Source organism: Felis catus, chromosome E2 (assembly GCF_018350175.1).
Source record: "Felis catus isolate Fca126 chromosome E2, F.catus_Fca126_mat1.0, whole genome shotgun sequence".
NCBI classification, from domain to species: domain Eukaryota; kingdom Metazoa; phylum Chordata; class Mammalia; order Carnivora; family Felidae; genus Felis; species Felis catus.
Window position 1 is genome coordinate 3,630,110 of NC_058382.1, and position 24,347 is coordinate 3,654,456.

General features: G+C 57.2%; 1 protein-coding gene and 2 long non-coding RNA genes across 5 annotated transcripts; 2 read left to right on the forward strand and 1 right to left on the reverse strand.

The window, feature by feature from the left end:
- Positions 1 to 130: 130 nt before the first annotated feature.
- LOC123382447 lies at positions 131 to 11,057 on the forward strand. The gene is made up of 3 exons (XR_006590823.1): positions 131 to 297; positions 8,245 to 8,316; positions 8,409 to 11,057. It is a non-coding gene; the product is annotated as an uncharacterized LOC123382447 (long non-coding RNA).
- Positions 3,911 to 18,610, reverse strand: TTYH1 (tweety family member 1). 3 transcript variants are annotated; one of them, XM_023246042.2, is made up of 13 exons: positions 18,377 to 18,606; positions 15,590 to 15,768; positions 13,573 to 13,684; positions 12,889 to 13,109; positions 10,297 to 10,392; positions 8,960 to 9,032; positions 8,522 to 8,597; positions 7,998 to 8,053; positions 7,763 to 7,855; positions 7,528 to 7,620; positions 4,657 to 4,799; positions 4,492 to 4,537; positions 3,911 to 4,402 (listed from the first exon to the last, which is right to left on the reverse strand). In XM_023246042.2, exons 1-13 carry the CDS (start codon positions 18,500 to 18,502, stop codon positions 4,364 to 4,366), a joined length of 1,353 nt encoding a protein of 450 aa, XP_023101810.1. In that variant the 5' UTR covers positions 18,503 to 18,606; the 3' UTR covers positions 3,911 to 4,363. The 3 variants fall into 3 exon arrangements, with proteins under 3 accessions (XP_023101810.1, XP_023101811.2, XP_044903183.1); XM_023246043.2 differs by lacking the exon at positions 4,492 to 4,537 and having other exon boundaries at positions 18,377 to 18,608; XM_045047248.1 differs by lacking the exons at positions 3,911 to 4,402; positions 4,492 to 4,537 and adding an exon at positions 5,272 to 5,418 and having other exon boundaries at positions 4,662 to 4,799; positions 18,377 to 18,610.
- Positions 14,034 to 16,528, forward strand: LOC123382448. The gene is made up of 2 exons (XR_006590824.1): positions 14,034 to 14,936; positions 15,412 to 16,528. It is a non-coding gene; the product is annotated as an uncharacterized LOC123382448 (long non-coding RNA).
- Positions 18,611 to 24,347: the final 5,737 nt, after the last annotated feature.

Sequence of the window (24,347 nt, forward strand, 5' to 3'; positions counted from 1 at the left end):
CTCGACACAGCACAGCCAATGGGCGCCTCGAGCTTGACTTGAGCCCGCCTCCCGCTTGCGCAAGGACGCGTGGGCGTTTAAGGCAAGCCGGAAGACTAGGGTGGGGACGGTGGCCCCGAGGGGACACGCCCGGCGGGGTCGGCCGGCGTTGTGCCGGCACACGCAACCGTGTCTTGGCTCAGTGAGTGGTAGCCGCCGTTGTTTCCAGACACAGAGTAACGTGAGGAGGGATGTGAGACTACCTGCCGTACAGCTGTGGAAGCCCAGGGCAGAGAATGGTGAAGTCGAAGAAAGGGGGTGAGGACAGCCTCCGGGAAAGGGAGCTTCCCTACTGCATGAAACTGCCAGGCGCCCCCGGCCGAGAACGCCTGCAAACGCACGGAGGCGGGCGACGGGAAAGGCCTGGGGACCACCGCGGGAGCACGGGGGGAGCAGGTGGCCGCGGCGGAGTAAACGCGTGCGGGGTCCTGGACTAAGCTGATGGGTCTGTACAGGTGGGCAGGTGGCACACCCTGGAAGGGCAGTGGTGCCACGCTGGGAAATGTGGACCTGGCAGGTAGCAGGGTGCCCTTTGTTTCCATCCTGGATCCTGACCGGTGGCACGATCCAGTCCGGCTCAGGGACCGCTCAATGTACGCATAGTAGGCAATAGAATAATTATCTCAGAAGCCGTTTCCTTCCCGTGTTTTACTATTAGAAACTTTTCTGTTGATGACTGCGTATCATTTTAATTAGCACAGTTGATCTTTTTCTGTCTTCTCTCTTTAAAAAGAAAACTTTGTTTTAGGTTAATTTTGGGTGTACAAAAAGTTGCAAAGATAATTTAGAGTTGTGTGTATCCTACACCCGTTTTCCCTTAATGCTGTTATCTCGCATTATTGTATATTTGCTAAACCAAGAAACCAACATTGGCACGTTACTGTTAACTAAACTGCAGCTTTATTTGATTTTTACTTTTTCCACTAATGTGTTCTTTATGTGCTAGGGTCTAATCTAGAGTACCCCATTGCCTTTAGCATCCCTTTGCTCTTTTTACTTTTGAGAGCAAGAGTGAGAGCGTGCATACTTGTAGGGAAGGAGGGGCAGAGAGAGGGAGAGAGAGAATCCCAAGCAGACCCTGAGTTGTCAGCGCAGAGCCCCTTGCTGGGCTTGATGACACGAACTGTGAGATTGTGACTTGAGCCGAAATCAAGAGTCAGACACTTAACTGACTGAGCCACCAGGCGCCCCTAGCATCCCTTTACTTTTAACGGTTATATTTAAGGTGGGTTTCTTCCTTCCTTTCTTTTTCTTTCTTTCTGCCGATAGGTTTCTTGTACATAGCTTATAGTTGGGTCTTTTTTACCCAAGTGAACAATCTCTGCCTTTTAAAAGAAGTGTTTATAACAACACTTTTAGCAAGATTATTGGTATGCTTGCCTTTATACCTGTCGTCTTGCTATGGGGTTTCTATTTGTCCCATCTTTGTTTCCCTTTTCCCCTTTTGTGGCCTTCTTCTGGTTTGAGATTTTTCTTTTTTTAATAGGCTTTTTTAGAGCAGTTTTAGGTGGGGCCTTTGGGAGGTGTTCTGTCTCAGTCCCCCTTTGCTGTTCTGTGGTCAGACTCTGATGACCATGGGCTGTGGTGATTTCGGGGCTCACCGGGGTGTTTTCCATGTCAGGGATCACTCTCCTTTGCCTGATGCTGAGTCTTGAGCCCTGTTGTTTTACATATTTTGTCTGGCCTTTTGGTTGTTTCAGGAAGGAAAGAAAACCTAGTCCCTGTTCCTCCCTCTTGGTTGCAAGTGAAAGTCCTTCTATGTATGATTTTTAAAATAAAAGTATATTTATCTTTCGTAAAGGTTAGACAAAATGTCCTTGTTTCTTGGTTAAAGCTCCCGGGTTACACATCACTCCTGGACCTGTTGGCAGAAAATCAGGCGGCCTGAATCTCAGGCTACTTTTGGAATCTGCAACCCATCAGGGGGCGGTTCAGCTTGCAGGCAAGGACTCACGGTCACCAGAGGGCGGTGTTTGAGGTCAAAGCAGCCTGAGGAGCTGTGGGCAGGCCCCAGGGTCAGCCAGCTCAGCTGCAGTCAAGAGGAGAAAGTGAGTCAACACTTAGGGCCCCCAAAGCCCCTTCACTGGAAGTTGCGGTCAGTTTCTGCTTCCCAGCTTCAGGCCAGTCCACCCTGAAAGCTTCCTTGAACATTCCTTGCAGTGCACAAGATGGAAACTATTAGCAAGACTGGTCCCCTAAGGCAGGCCCTACGCTGTCTGACACCTGACACTCTGGGCCAACAGGACCTGACCTGAGACCCTCGGGTATGTGTTTTGAGCTTTAAGGATTTTTCATGGTTTCGAGAGGCAACGTGATCTGTATCCCACACAGTGCCTGGTACCCTCAGTACCCTGCACGGCGTTTGGACGTAACCCCATCAGTGTTTCTGGAGGGTAGAGATGAACATTCACACAGGCAGGGGGACTAGTCTGTTTTTGCCGCCCGGTGAGTTAAGGGAGTTCAGGGAGACTTGTGGTCCGGGAGAGCTTTGAATTTTGGAATCGCAGAGGAGGGCCTGGGGACCTGTCATATGTCCCCCGCTATGATGGGTGAGGCAGCTGAGCCCCAACAGGTCAAGTGACTGACCACAGCCATCTGATGGTAAGTAAGCAGCAGGCAAGGCCCTTAATCACAGCCTGCACATTTGTCCTCTGTGCTGCCACCGCCTGTCACACCCAGCTCCGTTCTCTCCTTTCCTAGGCCTTCCCTAAAGTCCCGAACCCAGCCAAGGGCTGTTGTGTTCCGGAGAGCCCTGCCATACGGTTATTTATTGGACTCGCCCTCTTTCTGTGGCCTTCAGCTCCGAATTTAGCCAGAAGCCAAAGTTTTGTTGCAGCAGACAACTCTTAACATACGTCCCTAGATTTAGATGCCTCTGCTCTCCTTCTGTGAAGTGAACCCCCAAAGCAGGCCTGCCTGGTCAGAGGGTCTCCACTGTTTTGATCTGATCACCCGTGAGCAGACTGTTGTCACTGGATGGCGATTCCCAATGTCAGGAGCCGCGGGTTGAGTGCCCGCACCTCCACAGCCCTGCCATCAGGGAATCTTCGCGCTGACTCCATGTTAGCGTCGCTAACACGGGCTGGAAAACCGATCCTGCTTGTTTGCAAATCACACTTCCTAATTATTAGGGTTTGAACATCTTTTTGTCTGTTCACCGGTGTTGGGATGTTCATTTTAGTTGCTTATTTTCAAGTCAAGTTGTCCTTTTCTTAGTCTATGGAAGCTTTGCAGATTTATGTAGTAATAATAACACATTTCTTTGCCATATGTGTTAAAATGACTTTTCCCTAGACTACTAATTTGCCGCTTGGCTTTATGGTTTGTTTGTTTTTTTTTTTAGTTCCACAGTTTGTCAAATAAATTACCTTTTCCTTTCTAGCTTTAGAGGATCTTGCTGAAAATCCTCCCCTTCCAACCAAGGTATACCAGATACAAAATCTCCTACTTACTCTTTGAAATATTTCTGCCCCCTCCCTTGTCTACATTTAGATTTTCACCTGTCTTGTACGTAGAATGTTTTCTTCCGGGTGGGGGGCCACCGTGTTTGCAGATCTTTGAAAGCAAGCAGCCCCTTCACTCTGACTTGACGTCTGTCTTCTGTCCTATACATACACTCTAAGATCTATTTCTGGGTGGTCTGGTCCATTCCAGGGATGTCTGCCTCTTCCTGGGTCAGGACCTGGGTCCTGCTTTTAGAATCAGGCAAAAAAGTTGTTATCGTCATTATTACTATTTAAAATAACAATATCTCTGGAACCGCCACAGAGCCTGGACGGAAACAGAAGTGCCCGGCAGCCGGGGGTCCCTGGGCCCCAGCTGGGAGGCCAGATCAGGGAGGAGAGAAATAAGGACCCAGCTGCTTGTAAAATAAAGTTTTCCCTTTTATTTCAAATCAACCCATTCCCAAGTTAGTGCCGCAAGTGGAGGTCACGGCCTTAAGCCCCCTGGGGCATGGCAGGGGCCGGGCACTTGTGTCCCTGCAAGGATGGGCCCGGTGGCCAAGGGTGAAGGGTGCGGGGCTAGCTGGCCATCCCTGCCTGCCAGCCCCAGGCCCCGGCCTGCCCCCTCGGTAGGGGTGTGTAGTAGAGGTGCTGTTAGTGGTGAGAGCCCGGTCAGGCTGGGTCAGTGGGATCTTCTCCGGCCGCCAGGGAAGGAACCGCAGGGAGAGGCAGACACAGGGGCCCGATGCAGATGGCAGGGCCGCCCTGGTCCCCAGAGTGAGGGACAGGAGAGCAGCGGCAGCTCCGGGAACCGGGGTGTCGCTCTCTGGAAGCTCACCGGGGTGGGGGTCACGGGCTCCAGTCCAGAGTGGAGGAGGGGCTCAGATGGATGACTGCCACTGCACAAAGCGCTTGGATTCCTGCAGGGAGATTGGGGACAGGGCACGGAGGGGGTCTGGCGCCGTGGTGCAGGCCCCCAGCCCCTCCCCCAGACCAGCGGGTCCACTACCTGAGGGTTGAAAGGGTCGTCATCGTCTGTGTCATCATAGTCGTCACTGAGTGGCAGAGAGGCAGGATGGGGGCTCCATGAGGAGGCTGACCCCCAACACCAGCCGCGGCCCAGGGGTCGTCACCCCACCACCACTCCCGGGACCACGCCCCCTCCCCTCCTGACCTGGGCGGGAAGAGGGCCCAGGCGCGGGGCAGGCTGCACAAGGCGGTGGCTAGGGCCCCTGCGGACAGGAGGGAGAAGAGCAGCAGGAGGAGCAGGCCTTCCAGGGCATCCTCACACAGGCCCCGAAGGGCAGCGCCGTAGTCCTGGGGTGGGCGGGGGAGGGTGTCAGCGGGCAGCGCCCCTCCCCCAGGTCCCCCCCCCCACACACACACACACAGTGTGCACGGCTCAGACCGCCCACCTGGCTGTGCCCTGCTGGGCAAGTCACTTGACCTCTCTGTGCCTCGGTTTCCTCCCCTGTCACCTGGACTCAGTCCAAGCACCCTGGAGGTGCTCCAAGCACAGTCATTGTACCTGGAGGTATAAACCCAAATGGTGGCCTCCTCTCCACTGCACCCCCAGCTGCCACACCAGCTCAGCCTTGGTCTAGTGTGGGGCTGTCCGTGCACTGGAGGATGTTGGACAGCCTCTCTGGGCTCTATCCACTGGATGCCAGTAGCACCCCCTCCCCGGTTGTGACAACCCAGACATGTCTCTGCACCCCCAAACGTCCCCTGGGGGCAGGATCTCTGGCTCAGAACCTCACTAAGAAGAGCCACGGACTCAGAATGGCACCTTGCACGTAGTGAGGTCATTTCAGGTCACAGGAAGCCGAGAGGGGACCAGAAGGCAGTGCTGGGCCCTGGCAGCAGCGGGGACGGATCCTGGCAGGAAGGCACGTGCCCGCTCGAGGCCCTGGAGCCGTCTGAAGGCTGCTGTGGCCTGTGCAGGGAGGGGGTGTGAGGGGCGGAGGCTAGGAGCAGCCCGGGCCCCCTGCAGGCGAGGCGTGGAACTGGACTTTAATCCGTGTGCGGGGGAGTGGCTGAAGGGTTTTAGTGGAGAAAGAACTTGATCGGATTGTGTGTGAGGCTCAGCCAGCTGTTAGCTGTTTCGGGGAGGACAGAAGGGGGGTGGGGGGGACAAGCAGGGGGACAGGAGAAATACCGTGTGGCCACTGGGTGGGAGGTGAGGAGGGTGACCAGGGTACAGCAGGTGGAGTGAGTCGTGCTCAGAGCCCGGGTGGGTTTCAGAGGAAGGGCCAGCAGAACTTGCCTGGGGAATGGCTGCGGGAGGTAATGGCTTGCTGACAGACAGCAAGAAGGATGCTTCTAGAAGGTTTCTGGCTTGAGTCCTTGGCTGGCGGGCAGGGGTGCCTGGTACTGAGCCAGTGTGTCACAAGGGAGGGGCCCGTCAGGGTGGTGGGGCCTTCTGTTTTTACTGTATCAGGCACCTACCCTCCTCATAGCCCTGCAAGGCAGAGATCAGCTCCCCCTCACACTGCTGCCTTTTGCAGTGGCAGAAAGTTGAAGCCCAGAGAGGGCAAGCCACTTGCCCAGAGTCACACAGCCTGGAAGGGGCAGAGCTGGGATTGGAGCCAGGTCTCTGAGGCTCCAGACCCACCCTCCTGGCACTTTATCCCTGATGTCAATCCTGATTTTAGTATGTGGGGACCCTAGAGCCTAGAGAGGGGAAACTGAGGCCGAGGGTCACATGGCACACCAGTGGAAGGTGAGACTCTGACCCACCCTTCTCCCTCCCTTCCTTCCCTCTGTCCACAATGAACCTTGGGAAGCGCAGTCCAGCCCAGTGTTGGCCTGGACCAGAGTGTGAGTGATCTGTGGGGCCCAGTTTGCCCTTCCATGGAAAGTCGGGGTGCTTTCTAGGATTTTGCAGCTCAGGTGTTCAGCAACCCTGAGTATTGCTTCATTGTGTCCCCCATGGCCCCCTTGTTAGAGTGCCAACCTCCGAAGTTTTGGGGACAGTGGGAGCTATGGAAGGGATGTGATCACAGCAAGGGCCTGTTCAGATCCCTGATAGGGTCTCCAGAACAAAGGCAGGATGCCCACTTAGATTTGAATTTCAGATGCCCGGCAGCAAAAAATTTTAGTACAAGCACCTTCCCAACACAGCATGGGACATACCTAACAGTAAAGAGGTTATTTGTTTGGTACATCTGGCAGCCCTGTTGAGGGCCCGTGAGGGCACACACCACAAGGGCCGAGGAGGCACGTGTCCTCCAGGGGGAAAGAGGCCTGAGCTGCAGTGGGCCCTTGGGATGGGGGTGGGGCGAGGAAATGAGGGCATGACACTGGGTGACTGCCTGCCTGGCTGTGGAGGCTCACAGAGAGAGGGGAACGAGGCCTCTGGGACCCAGCCCCCTGCCCCTCATCTTCCGAGTGCGTTAGGTGGGGCAAGGACAGCATTTCCTTCCGACCGACAGCGTGACGAATGAGGGCTCAGGGAGCTACCAGCGGTAACGCACACAGCAAAGCCCCGTGCGTGCGGGGAGGACGGCGGCCCCGCGCAGGAAAGCAGGCGTCCTCTCCCTCCTTTCACCGGGGAGGGAAACCGGGGTTCAGGGGTGCTCCCCTGCCAGTGGCCAAAGCGGACTGAGTCTGTAGGAAACCAGGCATTCTTTCTCTGGGGTGCCCTGCCCACCCCTGCTGCCTCAGTACGATGAGACCACCCCCCCCCCCACAAGAGCTTTACAGCTGCTGACCCCCTGCAACCTCGGTTTTATAAGCGAGGAAACTGAGGCACAGAGTAGGTAGTGACTTGCCTGAGGTCAGGAGCCAGGACTGGATCCCAGGCATGTCTAGCTCCAGAATTCCCTTACCAGCACAGGCTCGAGGAGGAAGGCAGGGAGCAAGGGAGGGGTGGGGCGAGCGGGGAGGAGGAATACAGATGATAGATAGGTGATAGGTAGGTAGGTAGAGAACAGCTATATGGCAGATAAATAATAGAGATAAACGTAAGGATTTCTCAGGGGCGGTGGGAGAAAGACCGGAGGGCTCCCTGGAAGAAGAATTTGGACAAAGGGACAGGGCTCACCTTGTGCAGGCCGCGACAGTGCAGCAGAGCCACCAACTGGTGGAAGTTTCCTTCTGTGACATTGAGCGTCTCCTCCAAGGACAGCAGAGGCTTCTGCACGGGAGTGGAATGTTACCCCACGCACTCCTCAGGCCGCGAGGTCCCCCAGGCTCCGCCCCTGTGGACAGACCCCGCCCAAAGGCCGCGAGCCCCCACCCGCCGCCCCGCCTCCTTCCCCTGGGAGCGGCCTGCGCACCTGCGCATCAGGGAACTGGGGGACAGCTTCTCGCTCCAGGCCCTGCAGCTGGGAGTGGATGTTGGCCAGAGCCCGCTGGGACAGAGTCAGCCTCTGCGGAGAGACAGAGGGAGGACCGGGTAGTCCGCGCCCCCAGCCCGCTCTGCATCCTGGCGACTGCATCCCCCCACCAGAACCTGCAGTCCAGGCCCCAGCCCGCCCTCCTCCGCCCGGCTCCCTTGCCCACACCCCTAACCTGTTGAAAGGGGTTGGAGACTGCCTGGTTGCAGAGGAAATAATAGTTCAGGATGTCTGAAGCGGGAGGGAAAGAGGGGGGAGGCCATGAGCCTGGGTCCCCAGCGCCTCCCTAGGGCAAAGGTGGGAAGGGGCAGGGCCCTGTCTTTCCACCCTCAGGGCCAGGGGCGTCTCCCCAGCTCAGGACCCTCCTGTGGTCCCAGAGGCCTGGCATTCAGGGACAGGCTAACACACCCTCCCTTCTCCAGCCACAGTCAGAAACACGCGGCTCTCCACACTCCCCTGGAACCGGATCTTCTGCAGTCCCGTCCTTGTCTAAGGTGCACTCCCATTTCCTCCCATTCCTGGGGAGGCGGGCCCAGCCCCTCCTCTGGTCTCGCCTCTCCAGCTCGTGTATCCCTCTCTTTTCCAGCCCATCAGGAGAGGTGCCGAGAGCTTCTGAGACTGAGCCCCCAACCCCACCCCAGGCGGGACTGGGCACAGAGGCCTGAGGACCCGGGGCCTGCGCTGGGTTGATGGGATCACCTGAATCGAGCCCAGTCTCCTCCTCGGTCAGGTTCAGGATGTAGGTGTCAGGACTGGAGCAGAAGTCGCTAAGGCCCTGAGAGAAGCATCAGGAAAAAGGGCTCAGACCAGAAACTTTTCTAGTTCCACACTCGCACAGAACTCATGTCTGGATAACAGCCCAGCCCCCAGCCCTGGGAAGCCAGGAGTCCAGGCCCCCAGGCCCAGGAGTCCTGGCCCCCAGCCCCTCCTCCCTCAGACCCAGGAGTCTGGGCCCCTAGCCCCCCCTCCCTTAGAACACGCGTATCCAAGGCTCTAGCTTCCAGCCCTCAGGATCTAGACCTCAGAACCTGGGATCCTGGCCCCAAGTCCTTCCTCTCAGGGTCTGCCCCGGGATGCAGTAGCCAAGGCTGCTAGCCCCACGTCCCAGGGCCCAGGGGCCTGGCCTGCAGCACTCACCACAGCTGTAGCCGCCTCCAGGCCCATGGAGCCCCAGCTCAGGACAAGAACCAGGAGACTCATCACTGCCATCCTATAAAGGGGGGGACTCATCACGGTCCATCCCATCACAGCCCCCCTTCCCTACCACCCTCTGGAGCCTGGAGGGGCAGAAATAGGGGCAGAGAAACTGGGCGGGGGTGGGGAGTGCAGGTTGTAGATCTGTGGTTGTTGACGTCAAGCTGAACAACTTCAGCTTGCCTCCCCAGGGGTGAGGGGGGAAGACAGTGAGAAGGGGCCTGGGCTGGCAAGCCAGCACCCCAGATCCCAGCCCGGCTCTGCCCCTGCCTTGCACCGGGATTCTGGGAGAGCTACCGCCTGCTTCTGGGCTCTTTCCTGGCTTTGAGTTCACAGAAGCCCAGCAAGCCGCAAACGTGCCTCCCGGGTTTGAGCATAGCTTGGTCAGCCTCCTGCTCTGTCCAGACTCCTCCCCCGAGGAGCGGGGACATAGCCAAGGCTGAAACTGCAGCCTGAGTTTTCTCTAGGGATGGGGTCTGGGCGCGAGGGTTAGCACTGGCGGGTGGTCACCGTCCGGAAGCCTCAGGGGGAGCCCGCATGGGACAGTGGCACTTCTTACCCAGGGTGGGCGTGGAGACCGGGGAGCCCCAGCAGGGCCCCCAGAGGCAGGGAGGAAGCAAGGGCCCCCCTGAGTGGCATAGGCTGGCCTGAGTCGAACACCAGCTCCAGCATTCCCTGGCTGTGCAGCCCTGAGCAGGAGGCCCAAACTCTCCGAGCCCCAGTCCCCCCTGTGTCAAATGGGGAGAAGGAAAGCATTTCCTCACAGGGTCAGCCTGCAGGTTCCAGAAGAGAGCTGGCCGTATTTAACGAGCCATTAAATCAGAGAGTGGTACTGAGATTCCCGTGAGCCACACAATGGCCACGCAGCCTCAGATGTGGCTGCCTTCTGCCTCGGTCCCTCCTCTGCACGTCAGGTGCCTGAGGGGCCCCTTGATCACAGGTGGTTGTGTGTGCACGGTCCTCAGCAGAAGTCAGCAATCACCCCCTTCCTGAGCACGACCGTTACGGGCTTTTGTCTAGGATTTGGAGCACCCGCGTGGCCTCGAATCCTGCGTTTCCAGGTCTGCCCTGTGCCTCCCGGGCTGCTCCAGGCCTGGTTTCTCTGCACGCACTGGCCCAGCCCAGGACCCTCGGGGGCAAGCCTGTGGGATGGGGGCACGAAAGCAGTGCGAGGCTGGGAAGGACAGCAGTGGTCCCTCTCGCAAGAGCGCCATGGGATGGAAAGAGGTCCCCTCGTGCTGTGACGTGAGCCCGCCTGCCACGAGGGCGCCTGCTCTTACACGATCACCAGCCACTTGCTCTGCTTTGCCAGGCCCAGGAGCGTGAAGAGACAGACCAGCAGCTCCAGCAGCAGCAGGAGGACGTAGGCCAGCCACCTGGAGAAGGGACAGAGTGAGACAAATCCAGCCTTCAGCACCCCGGCTCCCAGGCCAAGACTTGGCACAGGGGGACGGCTCCCCAACATTCATGCCCTGCTCTGCCTGACCATACGGGCCCCCCCCTCCCCAGCTGCCAGGCCCCCGGGCTGCAGCCGGCTCATCATGAAACGGGTGCGCTGGGAGGCGGGCCGCCGTAGCCCTTCAGGGCTCAGGTCCCAGGGCCAGGGCACCTGGACCCGTTCCCGGATGGCAGCGAGCAGAAGCCCGCTAACAGGCACAAGTGATTGGCCTCCTGGAGCCCCACCTGCCTCCCCAGGCTGCAGGGTGAAGTGAGTCATTCCCAGGCACGCTGAGTGTCACATTGCACGGCCTGGGGCTCGGGGCCAGCCTCTCTCTGCCTCCTAGCTGCACGCAACCCTTGTCTCTGGAACTTTGCCTCCTGTGCCTCGGTTTCCCCGCCTGTACCACGGGGGGAGAACAACAGCACCTACTCCAAGAGCTTGTCGCAAGGCTAGTGGGAGAGCACTTAGAAGGGTGCCAAGGGCGCCTGGGTGGCTCAGTCGGTTGAGCGTCCGACTTCGGCTCGGGTCATGATCTCACAGTCTGTGAGTTCGAGCCCCATATCGGGCTCTGTGCTGATGGCTCAGAGCCTGGAGCCTGCTTCCGATTCTGTGTCTCCCTCTCTCTCTGCCCCTTCCCTGCTCATGCTCTGTCTCTCTCTGTCTCAAAAATAAATAAAAACATTAAGAAAAAAATTTTTTTAATAAATAATAAATAAATAAATAAATAATAAAAAATAAAAATAAATAAAATAAATAAAAATAAAAATAAATAATAATAATAATAATAATAATAATAATAATAAAAGAAGGGTTCCAAGCACGTGGACACACTTAAATACGAGCTCGAACGCTAGCCAGGGAACTTCAAGTGTTACTTACTTAGGTCTCAGTGACTGATTCACTCTGATGGAGCACAGCCCCAGAGCGCGCTCAGCGCACGGCACGGCTCGCAGTCCTCCCCACGGGGCCCCAGAGCGCGCTCAGAGCACGGCATCGCTCGCAGTGCTCCCCAGGCGGCGCCAGAGCGCGCTCAGCGCACGGCATGGCTCGCACTGCTCCCCACGCGGCTGTGCCCAGGCTGCGGCCCCAGAGTGGCAGGGACCCTCCTTCCCAGGGAAGGAGCTGGGCCGCGTGGCCCAGTAGACCTCTATGCTTTCGCTGCCAGTGTCCCCACGGCACACGGCGCACAGCACACCGCACGCACACACCGCACATGCGCGCGGCACATGCACACGGCAGCTCACTCTCACTTCCGTCAGGGGCAGCCCAGCCTCCTGCCCTAGTTGTGTGCTGTGAACTCCTGCTCTCAGCCTCCAGGAACTCTGCCAGGAAGCTCTCCCTCCAGGGGCCCCGGTTCTCTTGCAGGAAACTGGCCACCTTCGTTGAGGGACGACTCCCAAGTGCCAGGCACTCTCATGTTGGTGCGTCCAGATGTTTCCTGTTGGTGGTGGGCCTGCCTCACCCCGGTGGAGTTCTGCACAGCTACCGGAACCCCTGGAAGGGGGCTGAGGCCTGGTACGTGCGGCCTCTGGGCTCAGCCACAAAGCAGAAGCTGTCCTCACGGGGACCCAGGCTCGTCTGACGGCCCGTGGGCCATCCTCGTCACGGGCCGCTTCAGTCCTAGTCTGCCTCCACCTTCTCCGTGTGGCCTTCCCAGGCCTCCCCTGCAGCCCCCAGCCCCTGCCAGCCTCTGGACCCAGCCCACCCCTCTCTCCTGCTCAATTTTCTCCCGAGCTCCCCCCACCCACCACCTTGGAGAAAATGTTTTACTCGTGTGTGTTCCTTATTGGCCCCCTTACTGGAAGACGGGCAGGAGTTGCCGTCTGTCTTAACAAAAACTTACATCTCACAGACAACCGTACAGAACGAGCTGGTTGCTGCTGGAAGCACTTAACGGACATGGACGCGTCTAATCCTCAACAATCCCATGAGGGGAATGCTATCCATTATTCCCGTTTTACAGATTGGGACACTGAGGCACAGAACTCGTGAGGAACTTGTCACACGGTTAGGGAGTGGCCCTCTGACTTTAGAGCTCCCGTTCCCAATCACTCGGGTATGTCTCTCTTGCACGCCAGAAGGTGCTAAATAAACGTGTGTTGAGTGGATACACGTGTCAGATGGGTGGATGACCGAGAAGAGTAGAGCCAGTCTGGGCGTGAGTGGATGAATCCTCGGGGGTGAGGGGGGTGTGGGGCGACTCGGTCCAGCTGTGTCACAGGGTGTCTCCACCTGGGCACTACTGACACTTGACAAAGGCCATCCCTTGCTGCAGGGACCGTCCTGTGCACTGTAGGACGCGTCTCTGGTCTCTGCCTACCAGGGGCCGGTAGCTCCCCGTCCCCCAGGGGTGACCACCAAGCACGTCTCCCAACATTGCCTGATGTCCTCTGGAGGCACAACCACCCAGGCTGAAGGAGCGGTCACCCACCTGTACTCCTCCACGAAGGACACATCTTCGGCCACTTGCAGGGGGCTCAAGGGCACTCCCCGCCAGAAGGCCAGCCCCTGCAGCTGCTGGGTCACAGCCTCCGCCTGCCGCCGAGCGCCCCGGGCAGCAGCCACCAGTTCCGTGCGCTGTGCGAGCACCTCCTCCAGGCTGGTCAGCTCTGTCCTCACTGCCTCACCCAGCCTCTCCACTGTCTCCAACACCTGCGTGCAGGGGTGAGTCTGGGGTCAGGGGAGGGTCTTCTTTGGGGAGGCCAGGGTTGGGGGACAGAGTTGTGAGGGTGAAGCAGAGGTGAGCGGTGGCAGGTGTCTGAGATCTAGGGGCTAGGACATCTGTGGAATAAGGAAAGGACGGAGGGGTACAGTTCTGTGGCCTCCATCAGGAACCCTGGGTGGTCAGCGGCTTGGGTCCCCAGTAGAGACCAAGTGTGAAGGGGGGGGGTCTAGGTTCGAGCCCCACGGTCCAGATCTGGGTTAAGGTCCCGGTGGCAGTCAGGGATGGGGGTCCAGGTGTCCAGTCTGAGGTCCACAAGTTGCAACCTGAACTTCTGAGTCTGGGGCCCAGGGTTTCAGGGATGGGTGCTGGGCTCTGAGTGTGGGTCCAGTTTCTCCGGGAGGTGGCCCTCTGTGCCTCGGGGATCGGTCTGGCCGCTGCCTGGCCCCTCACCAGGTGGTCTATGGCGCTGAGCGTGTGGTTGGCATGCAGCAGGGCCGAGCTGAGCTGGGACACCCCATCGCTGGTCTCGCTGTTGCCATAGAAACCGATGCCAATGCCGGCGCTGAGAGGGGAGGGAAGGGAAATCACAACCTGTCCTGGGACCCTGGGGGCCGCGTCCCCCCCACCTCCTCACACACCCAATCCTGGCTCCCACCCTCACCCCATTGGTCCAGCCCGTCGTGGGAAAGGAACGTCTCCAGCCTGGCCCCCACCGGTTGCCAAGGTAACAGGAAGCCCCCCCCCAACTCCCCCGCCCCGGGGACGTCATTGTGATGCTAATGGTGGGTGGAGGGCGGGGGGGGGGGGGGGGGGACAGATTTAACCCGAACCTCACTGGAGCCGAACTCCCGGCACGCCCAGCCCCAGGAGAAGCGCCCCCCCCCCCTCCCCCGGACCGCCGGCCCCACACCCATTCCTCATCCTTCCCTCAAGCATCCCCGACAGGACCACCTGTCTCTTCGGGGTCCCCGCCATCCCCTCCCTGCCTGCTGGGGGATCCTAGCAGTGCAGGGCCCCAGCCCTCATCTCCTGGGGGACCCCAGCCTGGAGCTCCCTGCCTTCCCCCACCCCCGGGGACCCAAGCGTCTGGCCAGCTGGGAGCGAAGCAAGGGAATGTGGGGCCGATGGGCCAGAAGCCTGAGCCCCCGCCCCTCCGCGGCCAGCACACAGAGCTCCATTGTGGGGTCTGAATGTGGGCCCGTCCCTCCCCCCCACCGCCCCCGGAGTGTCCCTCCGCGGAGGGGCCGGGCCGGACTGGGCGGAGGGAGGCGGGCGCCCGCACGGTTCCCAGCCCCGACTACCGGGCCCCACCCCCAGCCCTGGGATCCCACGCCCGCCCCGGCGCCCCCCTCCCCCCCATTGTTGGAGGGCAGACAAAGCTGCTCTTGTTCCCGGGCCGCGGGGGCCGGCCGTGTCTCTCCCCCACGGGGCCTTTGTCCACCGTTCCTGTCCACCCCCACTCAAGAGAGCCCGAGGAAGAAGCATTTTGGATATAGGACGCCCAGCCCCCCTCCCCCACAGACACCCCCAAACACATTCTACTGGTTCCTGCAGCGAGGGGGTGCGGTAGAGCCCAGCCCGCTACCCGCCCCCCCCAGCGGGTCCAGTCCTGGGGAACAGGGCGACTGTCCTGCGCTGGTGGGGGTGTGGCCTGCTGGCCAAGGCTGTGCTTAAAGCTGGCTCCTGCTGAACAGTGGGTCGTCAAGTCCTCCTTTCCTCTCCCCCCACCCCCACCCTGGGGGTCACAGAAAAAGGCAGGGCCTTGAAAAGTTACTTTCCGCCTCTCCCTGAGACTTGGCCTTTCCAACCTGGGTGTGAGTACCCTGAATCCAGGCGGGTTACTGTGGGAAGGAGTTAGACCCACTCAGGTCTGGGCCGCGGGGTCTGCTCTGGAATTCTGAATATTCCTACGATGTCTGTCTGCCTGACTAGAACATCATCAGCCCCATGAGGGCAAGAATCTTGTCCGGCCAGTTGGGTATCTCCTGGCACACAGTAGATCCCCAGGAAATAGTTGCAGAATGAATGAATGAATGAATGAATGAATGAATGAATGAATGAAGAGTTCATGAATGACATCACCAGTCACCATTTACTGAGTACCACTGTGAGCCAGGCACTGTACATGCTCTCATTTAATCTTACCATAACTAGCGGGTGGGCTTTGCTATAGCATCCATTTTAGAGATGTGGAAACTGAGACCTAGAGAGATCATATCCCCTAGCTGCACAGCTATTCAGTGACAAGGCCACCAAGCCCGAGCTCTTAACCCCTGCCTCCTCCTGCAGGGCTGGCTGTCCTTGGGAGGTCACTCCTCGTCTCGAAACTCAGTTTCTCCATCCACGCAACGGGAGCTGTTTTCCTGAGTCAAGGCTGAGGTGGGATGCTAGGACACCCTCCGGAAGACTGAGTGCGAGCATGGGGAGCCCCGTCCCCACTTCCCCACCCGCCCTGGGGCCCCATTACCAGCCGACGAGAAGGGCAGCGATACAGCTCCAGGTGACACAGCCTCCCCCGGGTGGGGGGCTCTTGGCCCCAGGGGGCTCGGGGGGCCGGCAGCAGCAAAAGCGGATGAGGTAGACAGCAATGAAAATGAGGCTCAGGCCCAAGCCTAGGCCCGCCAAGGCCGCCACCAGCAACAGGGCCTGGGGAAGGGGGAGACAGGAGGCCTCAGAGGGGCTGGAGGTCCTGGACGTGGGGGATTCCAGTGGAGGTGGAAGGCAGCCCCGGCTAGATTGGGGGTCAAGCCCAGCCTGTGGTTCTCAGTCTGTAGGGAAAGGTGGGGTCCCCAGCTCCTCCCAGGCTGGCAGCTGGGTCAGCGGAGGCCCAAATCCTGGGTTCCAGTTCCACTCTGTGTGTGACCTTCCCCTCTCTGAGACTGTCCCTCCTCACCCCCACTAGGCGGTTGGAATAGAGCCTCTCCTAGGACCTGCTGGGACCTGTCTCCGGAACCGAGTGGGATCAGGGGGTGGACGGGGGCGCCTGTTCCTGGAGATGTGTGCGCGAGGTTGGGGGTGGGCAGCCTGCCTCTCCCCTCCTCCTTGCTGCTCCTCCCCACTCACCGCTCGCTCTCTCCCCTGCTGCTGAGCTCTGCACACCCACCGCACTGTGAGTCTGTCACCCAGGGACTCACAGGGAGGGGGGCGTGACAGCCTCCATGGCAGTGAGAGCGTGTGCAAGGCTCAGAGACGGAGACTTGGGACAGAGACAGAGAGAGAACCAAGGGCAGGGAGAGAACAGGCGTATGCAGTTGGAAAAGCCTTGCGGCACAACCGGGCTCTCCACAGGGCAGGATTTGACAGCGGGTGCCGTGCACTCCTGTCCTCTTCCGCACGCCCAGAACGGGGCAGGGCGTTACCTGGAGCCACACAGCACAGTAGGGACAACATGGGGAACAGAACCAGACCTCCAGGCTCCCTGATGCCATTTCCCGTAAACTACAGGCTCTCTGCTTTTGTCCCTGCAGGGTGGAGTGTGGGGTGTGTGACACAAGCGTGTGGTTTATTTGCGTGTCTGGCTGTGAAACTGGGTGTTTTATCTTTGACTGAGTTTGTCTACCATGAGATACACCTGACTCTGTGTGTGTGTGTGTGTGTGTGTGTGTGTGTGTGTGTGTGTGTGTGTGAGGGGGGGGCAAGAATACATGTGAAAGTGGGCGAGAAAGTATGTGTATACAAGTGAGCTTGGGGTGTATGAGTGACTGAGGGAATTGTGAGTGTGTATGTCTATGTGACTGTGTGAGTATGGGGCATGTGTGAGTGTGTAAGTGAGGGCAGGAACGTGCGTGTGAGTGTGTGTATGTACATGTGACTATGTGGGTGTGTGTGAGTGTCTCTTCCAGCCTGGTGGCACCCAGCGCCTGACTTTTTCCAGCCGTGCCCACAGTGGTAATCTCCCTGGGGGGCAGTGTCCCCTCCCGGGCCGTGTGACTTTGTGCGTGTCCCAGACCTGTCACCCTGTCGATGACGGGGGCGGAGTGAGCCTCTCCGAGAGCCTCCGGCAGTGACTGGGACCGGGCCAGCTACTGGTGCTTGGCTGTGTGGGCAGGTCTCCCCGGCCGTGAGGGGGCGTCGGTGACCGGCACTGGAGGTCGTGGTTGTGTAAGCGTGAGGCTGTGGGCAAGGGGGTTGGCGGTCCCCATTTGGTGGGGAGAGGGCGGCGCGGAGTGGCAGGGAGGAGCTGCTCCCGGCTGGCACAGCCATGACCCAAATAGCTCACAATACAGCACACATCCCCCTCTCTGCTTTTCTGGGACCCCCCCCACCCCTAAGCTCTCCAATCCCCAGCCCTCTATCCCAGGAGCTCCCCCTGCACAGATCTGAGGGGCCTAGACCCTCCAGGCAGGGCCGGGGACCCTTAGCTCCACCCTGACCCCCAGCCCCACCCCACCCCCCCACCCCGCCCCCGACACACGCACTCCCCCCACCCCTCCCTGGCCAAGCCTTGCTTCTCATTAATCTCAAAGCCAAGGACTTGAATTAAACTGGGTCAGGGGACAGTTCTTTCTCCCCCTTTCTGGAGCTGACCCAGGCTGGGCCCCCTTCCCCAGGGACCGCCGCCTGTCAGGTTCCCACCCAGCCCCACCCTCCGGACCCATTTCTGTCATCCTCTGGTCCCCAAAAGGAACCTCCTCTTCACCCCCACCCCCACGCGCCCCAGCGCGCTGGACGCCCCCCCCCACACACACACCCCGGAAGCTTCCTCTGCCAGGACAGCCAGCTCAGTCCCCCATCCCTGGCCCTGAACCCCTCACGCCCCTTCCCCATTTCAGGTCTCAATCCCGTCCTGGACCGAGGCACCCCGGCCTTCTTCCTCCCCACCGCGATCGATTCCTGTCTCTCCCAAGTCGTACCTTACCTGGGACACATTCACCTGGACTGCCCCGACCCTATCAGGGGAGGGGTCATCTTTTAGGACACGGAGAGTGGACCTGTCTCCCTGGTGGCCCTGGAGGCTCGCTTCCCAGACAGCTCCCAAAACCCAGGGGTCCCTTCCCTGTGGGACTGAGGGGTCCAGGCCCCGGGCCCTCCCTCACTTAAGGAGCCAGGGCTCCGGCCCCCAGCGCCCGTCCCAGGGGAACCTCCAGGTAGGGGAGCCTCACGTCCTGCTCTTTCAGATACCCCGAAGTCCGGGCCCGGCTCCCACCTGCGGAGAACACAGGACTCTGCCACCCAGCCCCCTCCTCCCTCGGGACCCCTCAGCTCTGCCCACCCTCCGCGCCCCCGCCCCCAAGACCCCCGCGCCCGCTCCCACCTGCTGGTATTCTTGCTCTTGGGGCGCGAAGCCGCTGGGTACCGGGCGGAGCTGGAAGTCGGCGCGGGGCAGCTGGTGGAGCAAATGCACCCAAGCCGAGGGTCGGTAGCCCGGGGGCGCCCCCATAGCCCCCGGGGAGGGCGCAGCGGGACGAATGCCGGGGCTGCGGGAGCCTCGACAGCGGAGCGGGGCGCGGGCGGAGCGGGGTCTGGCGGGGCTCAGGGGAGCGGAGCAGGGGGAGGGAGAGGGTGGGGGGCGGAGATTGGGGGAGGAGGGGGGAGGCGCGGGCCAGGCGGGGACCGTGCTGCCCCTGGTGGCTGCCGGGGGGACTGCGGCGCCGCAAGCGGGCCCCCAGCGCTCCGCCCCTCGGTGACGGCTCCCACCCGTGGCGGGCGCAGGTACCACTCGGTCCGGCGACGGCCTTGTCCGAATGAGGCCGCTCATACTGTGATCTCACCCTGCAGCGGCAGAAACATGCCTTTATCTCTAGGAAGAATTTTTAGGTCTGTGCAAAGGTCACTAAGTATTTGCACAGCATTTTCCAAACGGCGGTCAATTGCACCCATAAAAAAACCTTCATTTCTGTGTGTGAGGGTACTCTGGCTTATCAAGGATGCCATGTGGATAGAAGCCCCGCGTTTGTAAGTCTGTATAAGAGCACATCTTCTGTCAACAAACCTTCCTATGTGTGCAGACCACTCTAGAAGGTACGCCTGCATACCAGTGTTAAGGACCTCTCCCACCCCTAGATAGAAGAACCCGGCTCATCTCTCCAGGGACCCCCTCCCATCCTTATAAGAATGCCTGACAGGTGTTTAAGAACCTGTCCAAGCTCATTAAGGATTACTTCAATGTACATAAGGATTTCCCACTCCCCCTATTCCTTGCCATTCACTTTACAGTTTATAAAGTATTTTTCCAGGCACTCTCGATGTTGAGTCTCACAGGAACCCACTGATGCCACACCAGTAAATTGGGAAGTAGAGACCCTTGGAGGGGACCCAGCCACTTTGACATTACTGTCCGGGCAGTCACTGTTGTAGCTAAAACTAAGGTTCCCAGAAATTGCCCCAGAGAACCTCCCACCCTTGTAGAGCTAGGCTAGACTTTGCCACGTGGGGTCCCCACCCCGGCCTCCCCTGCAAGGACTGAGATGGGCAGGAGGAAAAAGGGGAGGTTAGTACCCCACCTAGAATTCTCATCCCAATATTGTGCCCCAGATTGGTGAGAAAGGGCTGGGGATAGGTAGTTACCCATTCCATTAGAGAAAAATAATGATTAATGCTGGGGATGATAGTGATGGTGATGATGGTGGTGATGGTGATGATGATGGTGACGGTGATTATGGTAATAGTGATGATGATGGTGGTGGTGGTGGTGATGCTGATGGTGGTGATGATGGTGATGATGATGGTGGTGGTGATGATGATGATGGTGGTGATGATGGTGATGATGATGGTGGTGGTGATGATGGTGGTGGTGATGATGGTGGTGGTGGTGGTGATGATGGTGATGATGATGGTGGTGGTGATGATGGTGATGATGGTGGTGGTGATGGTGATGATGATGGTGACGGTGATTATGGTAATAGTGATGATGATGATGGTGGTGGTGGTGATGATGGTGGTGGTGATGATGGTGGTGGTGATGATGGTGGTGATGATGGTGGTGGTGATGATGGTGGTGGCGATGATGATGGTGGTGGTGATGCTGATGGTGGTGATGATGGTGGTGGTGATGATGATGATGGTGGTGATGATGGTGATGATGATGATGGTGGTGATGATGATGGTGGTGGTGATGATGGTGGTGGTGATGATGGTGGTGGTGGTGGTGATGATGGTGATGATGATGGTGGTGGTGATGATGGTGATGATGGTGGTGATGATGGTGGTGGTGGTGGTGATGATGGTGATGATGATGGTGGTGGTGATGATGGTGATGATGGTGGTGGTGATGGTGATGATGATGGTGACGGTGATTATGGTAATAGTGATGATGATGGTGGTGGTGGTGATGATGGTGGTGGTGATGATGGTGGTGGTGATGATGGTGGTGGTGATGATGGTGGTGATGATGGTGGTGGCGATGATGATGGTGGTGGTGATGCTGATGGTGGTGATGATGGTGATGATGATGGTGGTGGTGATGATGATGATGGTGGTGATGATGGTGGTGATGATGATGGTGGTGGTGATGATGATGATGGTGGTGATGATGGTGATGATGATGATGGTGGTGATGATGATGGTGGTGATGATGGTGGTGGTGATGATGGTGGTGGTGGTGGTGATGATGGTGATGATGATGGTGGTGGTGATGATGGTGATGATGGTGGTGATGATGGTGGTGGTGATGGTGATGATGATGGTGACGGTGATTATGGTAATAGTGATGATGATGGTGGTGGTGGTGATGATGGTGATGATGATGGTGGTGATGATGGTGATGATGATGATGGTGTTAGTGATGATGGTGATAGTGATACTGGTAATGGTGATTATGATGATGGTGGTGGTGATGATGGTGATGATGATGGTGGTGATGGTGGTGGTGGTGATGATGGTGATAGTGATGATGTTAATGGTGACGGTGATCATAGTGATGGTGATGATGATGGTGAAGGTGATTATGGTGATAGTGATGATGCTGATGGTGGTGATGATGGTGATGATGATGGTGGTGATGATGGTGGTGATGATGGTGGTGGTGATAATGATGATGGTGGTCATGGTGGTGATGGTGATGGTGATGCTGATGGTGGTGATGATGGTGATGATGATGGTGGTGATGATGGTGGTGATAATGATGATGGTGGTCATGGTGGTGGTGGTGATGATGGTGATGATGATGGTGGTGATGGTGATGATGCTGGTGGTGATGATGGTGATGATGATGGTGGTGATGATGATGGTGGTGATGATGATGGTGGTCATGGTGGTGATGGTGATGCTGATGGTGGTGATGATGGTGATGATGGTGGTGATGATGGTGATGATGGTGGTGATGGTGATGCTGATGGTGGTGATGATGGTGATGATGATGGTGGTGATGATGATGGTGGTCATGGTGGTGGTGATGATGATGGTGATGCTGATGGTGGTGATGATGGTGATGATGATGGTGATGCTGATGGTGGTGATGCTGATGGTGGTGATAATGATGATGGTGGTGATAATGATGATGGTGGTGATAATGATGATGGTGGTCATGGTGGTGATGGTGATGCTGATGGTGGTGATGGTGATGATGGTGGTGGTGATGACGGTGATGATGATGATGGTGGTCATGGTGGTGATGGTGATGGTGATGCTGATGGTGGTGATGGTGATGATGGTGGTGGTGATGACGGTGATGATGATGATGGTGATAGTGATAGTGGTGATGGTGATTATGATGATGATGGTGATTATGATGATGGTGATAGTGATAGTGGTGATGGTGATTATGATGATGGTGGTGGTGATGATGGTGATAATGATGGTGGTGATGGTGGTGATGGTGGTGATGGTGGTGATGATGGTGGTGGTGATGACGGTGATAGTGATGATGATGTTAATGGTGACGGTGATCATAGTGATGGTGATGATGATGGTGAAGGTGATTATGGTGATAGTGATGATGATGATGGTGGTGGTGTTGATGGTTATGGTGATGGTGCTGATGGGAATGACAGGATAATGATGGTGGTGGTGATGATGAATACAGAAGAGTAAAGGTAGTTGCCCTCATCACACACACACTCATCATCACTGCCCTGGTCTTCTCCAGCCCACCTGCAAGTCCAAATCCAGGGGCTGGAGTCATGTCCTCCACTGTCCCCAACCAGACAGGCTGCATAGGACCTGGAGACAATGACATTCCTGAGATGAGAAGCCATGAGTTGTGCTAAGTGACCCCAGGCTAGTGATTTCTGATCTTGGAGTCTCTGTTTCCCTGTCTGTAAAATGAACTGAAAGAGGTGAGATTAGCCTGTCCTAAAAGCCCTTATCGGATAATCTATATCACATCCACAGCCAGTGTTTACGGAACCAGCAGAACTTGCTAAAGGAGAGAAGAATTTCAAATTCCTAATGTGTGTAGTTGGCCATGTATAAGTGTGGGTGGAGTGAGGTGGTCACTATGAGTCAGCGACTCAAGAGCACTCAGTGGCTCCCTATTGCCCATCTGATCAAGTCAAATAAACACCCTAAGTCCTGCTTTCATGTCTCCCACCATCTGGCCTTGTGTCCATCCTCCCCATATAGGTCATATTTGAGGGTAGACGCTTTCCAACTCGTGGGACCTCAGCCACACTGACAAATACGTTTTACAACGTGATCTGTCACACACACGTGTATACACTTCCGAAGTGAAAGTTTCATAAACAAAACTGACCTCCGCTAAGCACATTGCTCTCCAACATCCTCCATGTTTATTCTGTTTCAGAAATAAAAATCTGGTCACAACCTCCTAAATTTTTCATGACTGGCTAATGGGTCTTGACTTGCAATCGAAACACACACACACACACACACACACACACACACACAACCACTAATCTTGAATTCCAGAGGTCCACGTGGGTTGGTGTTAGAAAAGGAGTGGGGCGCCCGGGTGGCTCAGTCAGTTAAACCTCTGACTTCAGCTCAGGTCAAGATCTCGCGGTCTGTGAGTTCGAGCCCCGCGTTGGGCTCTGGGCTGATGGCTCAGAGCCTGGAGCCTGCTTCAGATTCTGTCTCCCTCTCTCTCTCAAAAAATAAAGATTTAAAAAGAACAGAAAAGGAGTAACTACTACTAAAGTGGAAGTAGGTTATATTGGCTTTCAGGGGGAGCTCAGTGTTTTGTTCCTGCACCGCTCCCCCAGCATGCTGCATGCATCAACAGACAGACACACACACACACATACACACACACACACAGGTACATACCTCTCCCTTTCACTCCCCTCAGAAAGAGGTTTGTTGGGGAGCCTTGGTGGCTCAGTTGGTTAGGCGTCCGACTTCAGCTCAGGTCATGATCTCACAGTCCGTGAGTTCCAGCCCCATGTCAGGCTCTGTGCTGACGGCTCAGAGCCTGGAGCCTGCTTCCCATTCTGTGTCTTCCTCTCTCTCTGCCCTTCCTCTGCTCACATTCTCTCTCTCTCACACACACAAATAAATAAACATTAAACAAAATTTTTTAAAGAAAAGAAAAAGGTTTGTTGACTCAATCTCCCTCTTTCTCCCTGTGGCTCTTTCTCTTGTGTCTGTCTGTCTCTCTCACATATGGTTTGGGTCCCATAACGGTTCACATTCTTCAGGGGATTGCTTCTAGCCTTTACTGGTTAAGCCCAAAGCATCCATCCCAGTCAGGGCTTGGGTGCCTGAGAACCCCCCCCCCACCCCCCGCGAGCGGAGGAGGGCTCAGAGTACATGGTTGTTTCTATCTAGTGTCAGTCAATGCCTGCCATCTGGGAAGAGGGGCACAACACTGCCAGATGTTTCAAATTTCCAGGAGAAGACAGAAACGTGGATATTTTTAAAAGCAAAATCCCTCAGCTCTTAAATGTTAAAACTAATTCAAATATGAAAAAAAAATACTGTGTGGGCCAAATAAAACCTGTCTGTGGGTTGGAGCTGGCTGATTTCTAAGCTCTGGTCTAGCCACATGCTCAGCAGCACCAGAGAGCGGAGAAGGGGGCCCACGAAGGGGCTGCAGAGGAGTAGACCAGACAGGCAGGAAGGGGGCCAGAGAGAGGCAGCAATGCCACCTTCTCCAGGAAGGCCTCCTGACTGATCTACCTCCCTTGATAGAAGACCAGAGCAGGGCCTGGCTAACGGGGTTCAGCACGTACCTCCCCCCCAGGACCTAAACTCTTACACTCCCCGGCTTAACAAGGTGGTTGAGTGTAGCACAAGAGTCCTTTCACGTGGTGTTCTAGAACAGACAGGACCAACCTGCAGGACCAACAGTAATCAGAGTAAGGCTTACCTCTGAGGAGGTGGGGGCA

What these genes read in the sequence shown, in the direction of transcription:
- TTYH1 (XM_023246043.2), bottom strand. Translation starts at nt 18,502, where the DNA reads ATGGGGGCGCCCCCGGGCTACCGACCCTCGGCTTGGGTGCATTTGCTC. An exon ending in TCTCCAACCCCTTTCAACAG is followed by an intron (nt 7,856 to 7,997) that starts GTTAGGGGTGTG and finishes GTCTCTCCGCAG; the next exon opens with AGGCTGACTCTGTCCCAGCG. An exon ending in TGGGCCCTCTTCCCGCCCAG is followed by an intron (nt 4,403 to 4,656) that starts GTCAGGAGGGGA and finishes ATCTCCCTGCAG; the next exon opens with GAATCCAAGCGCTTTGTGCA.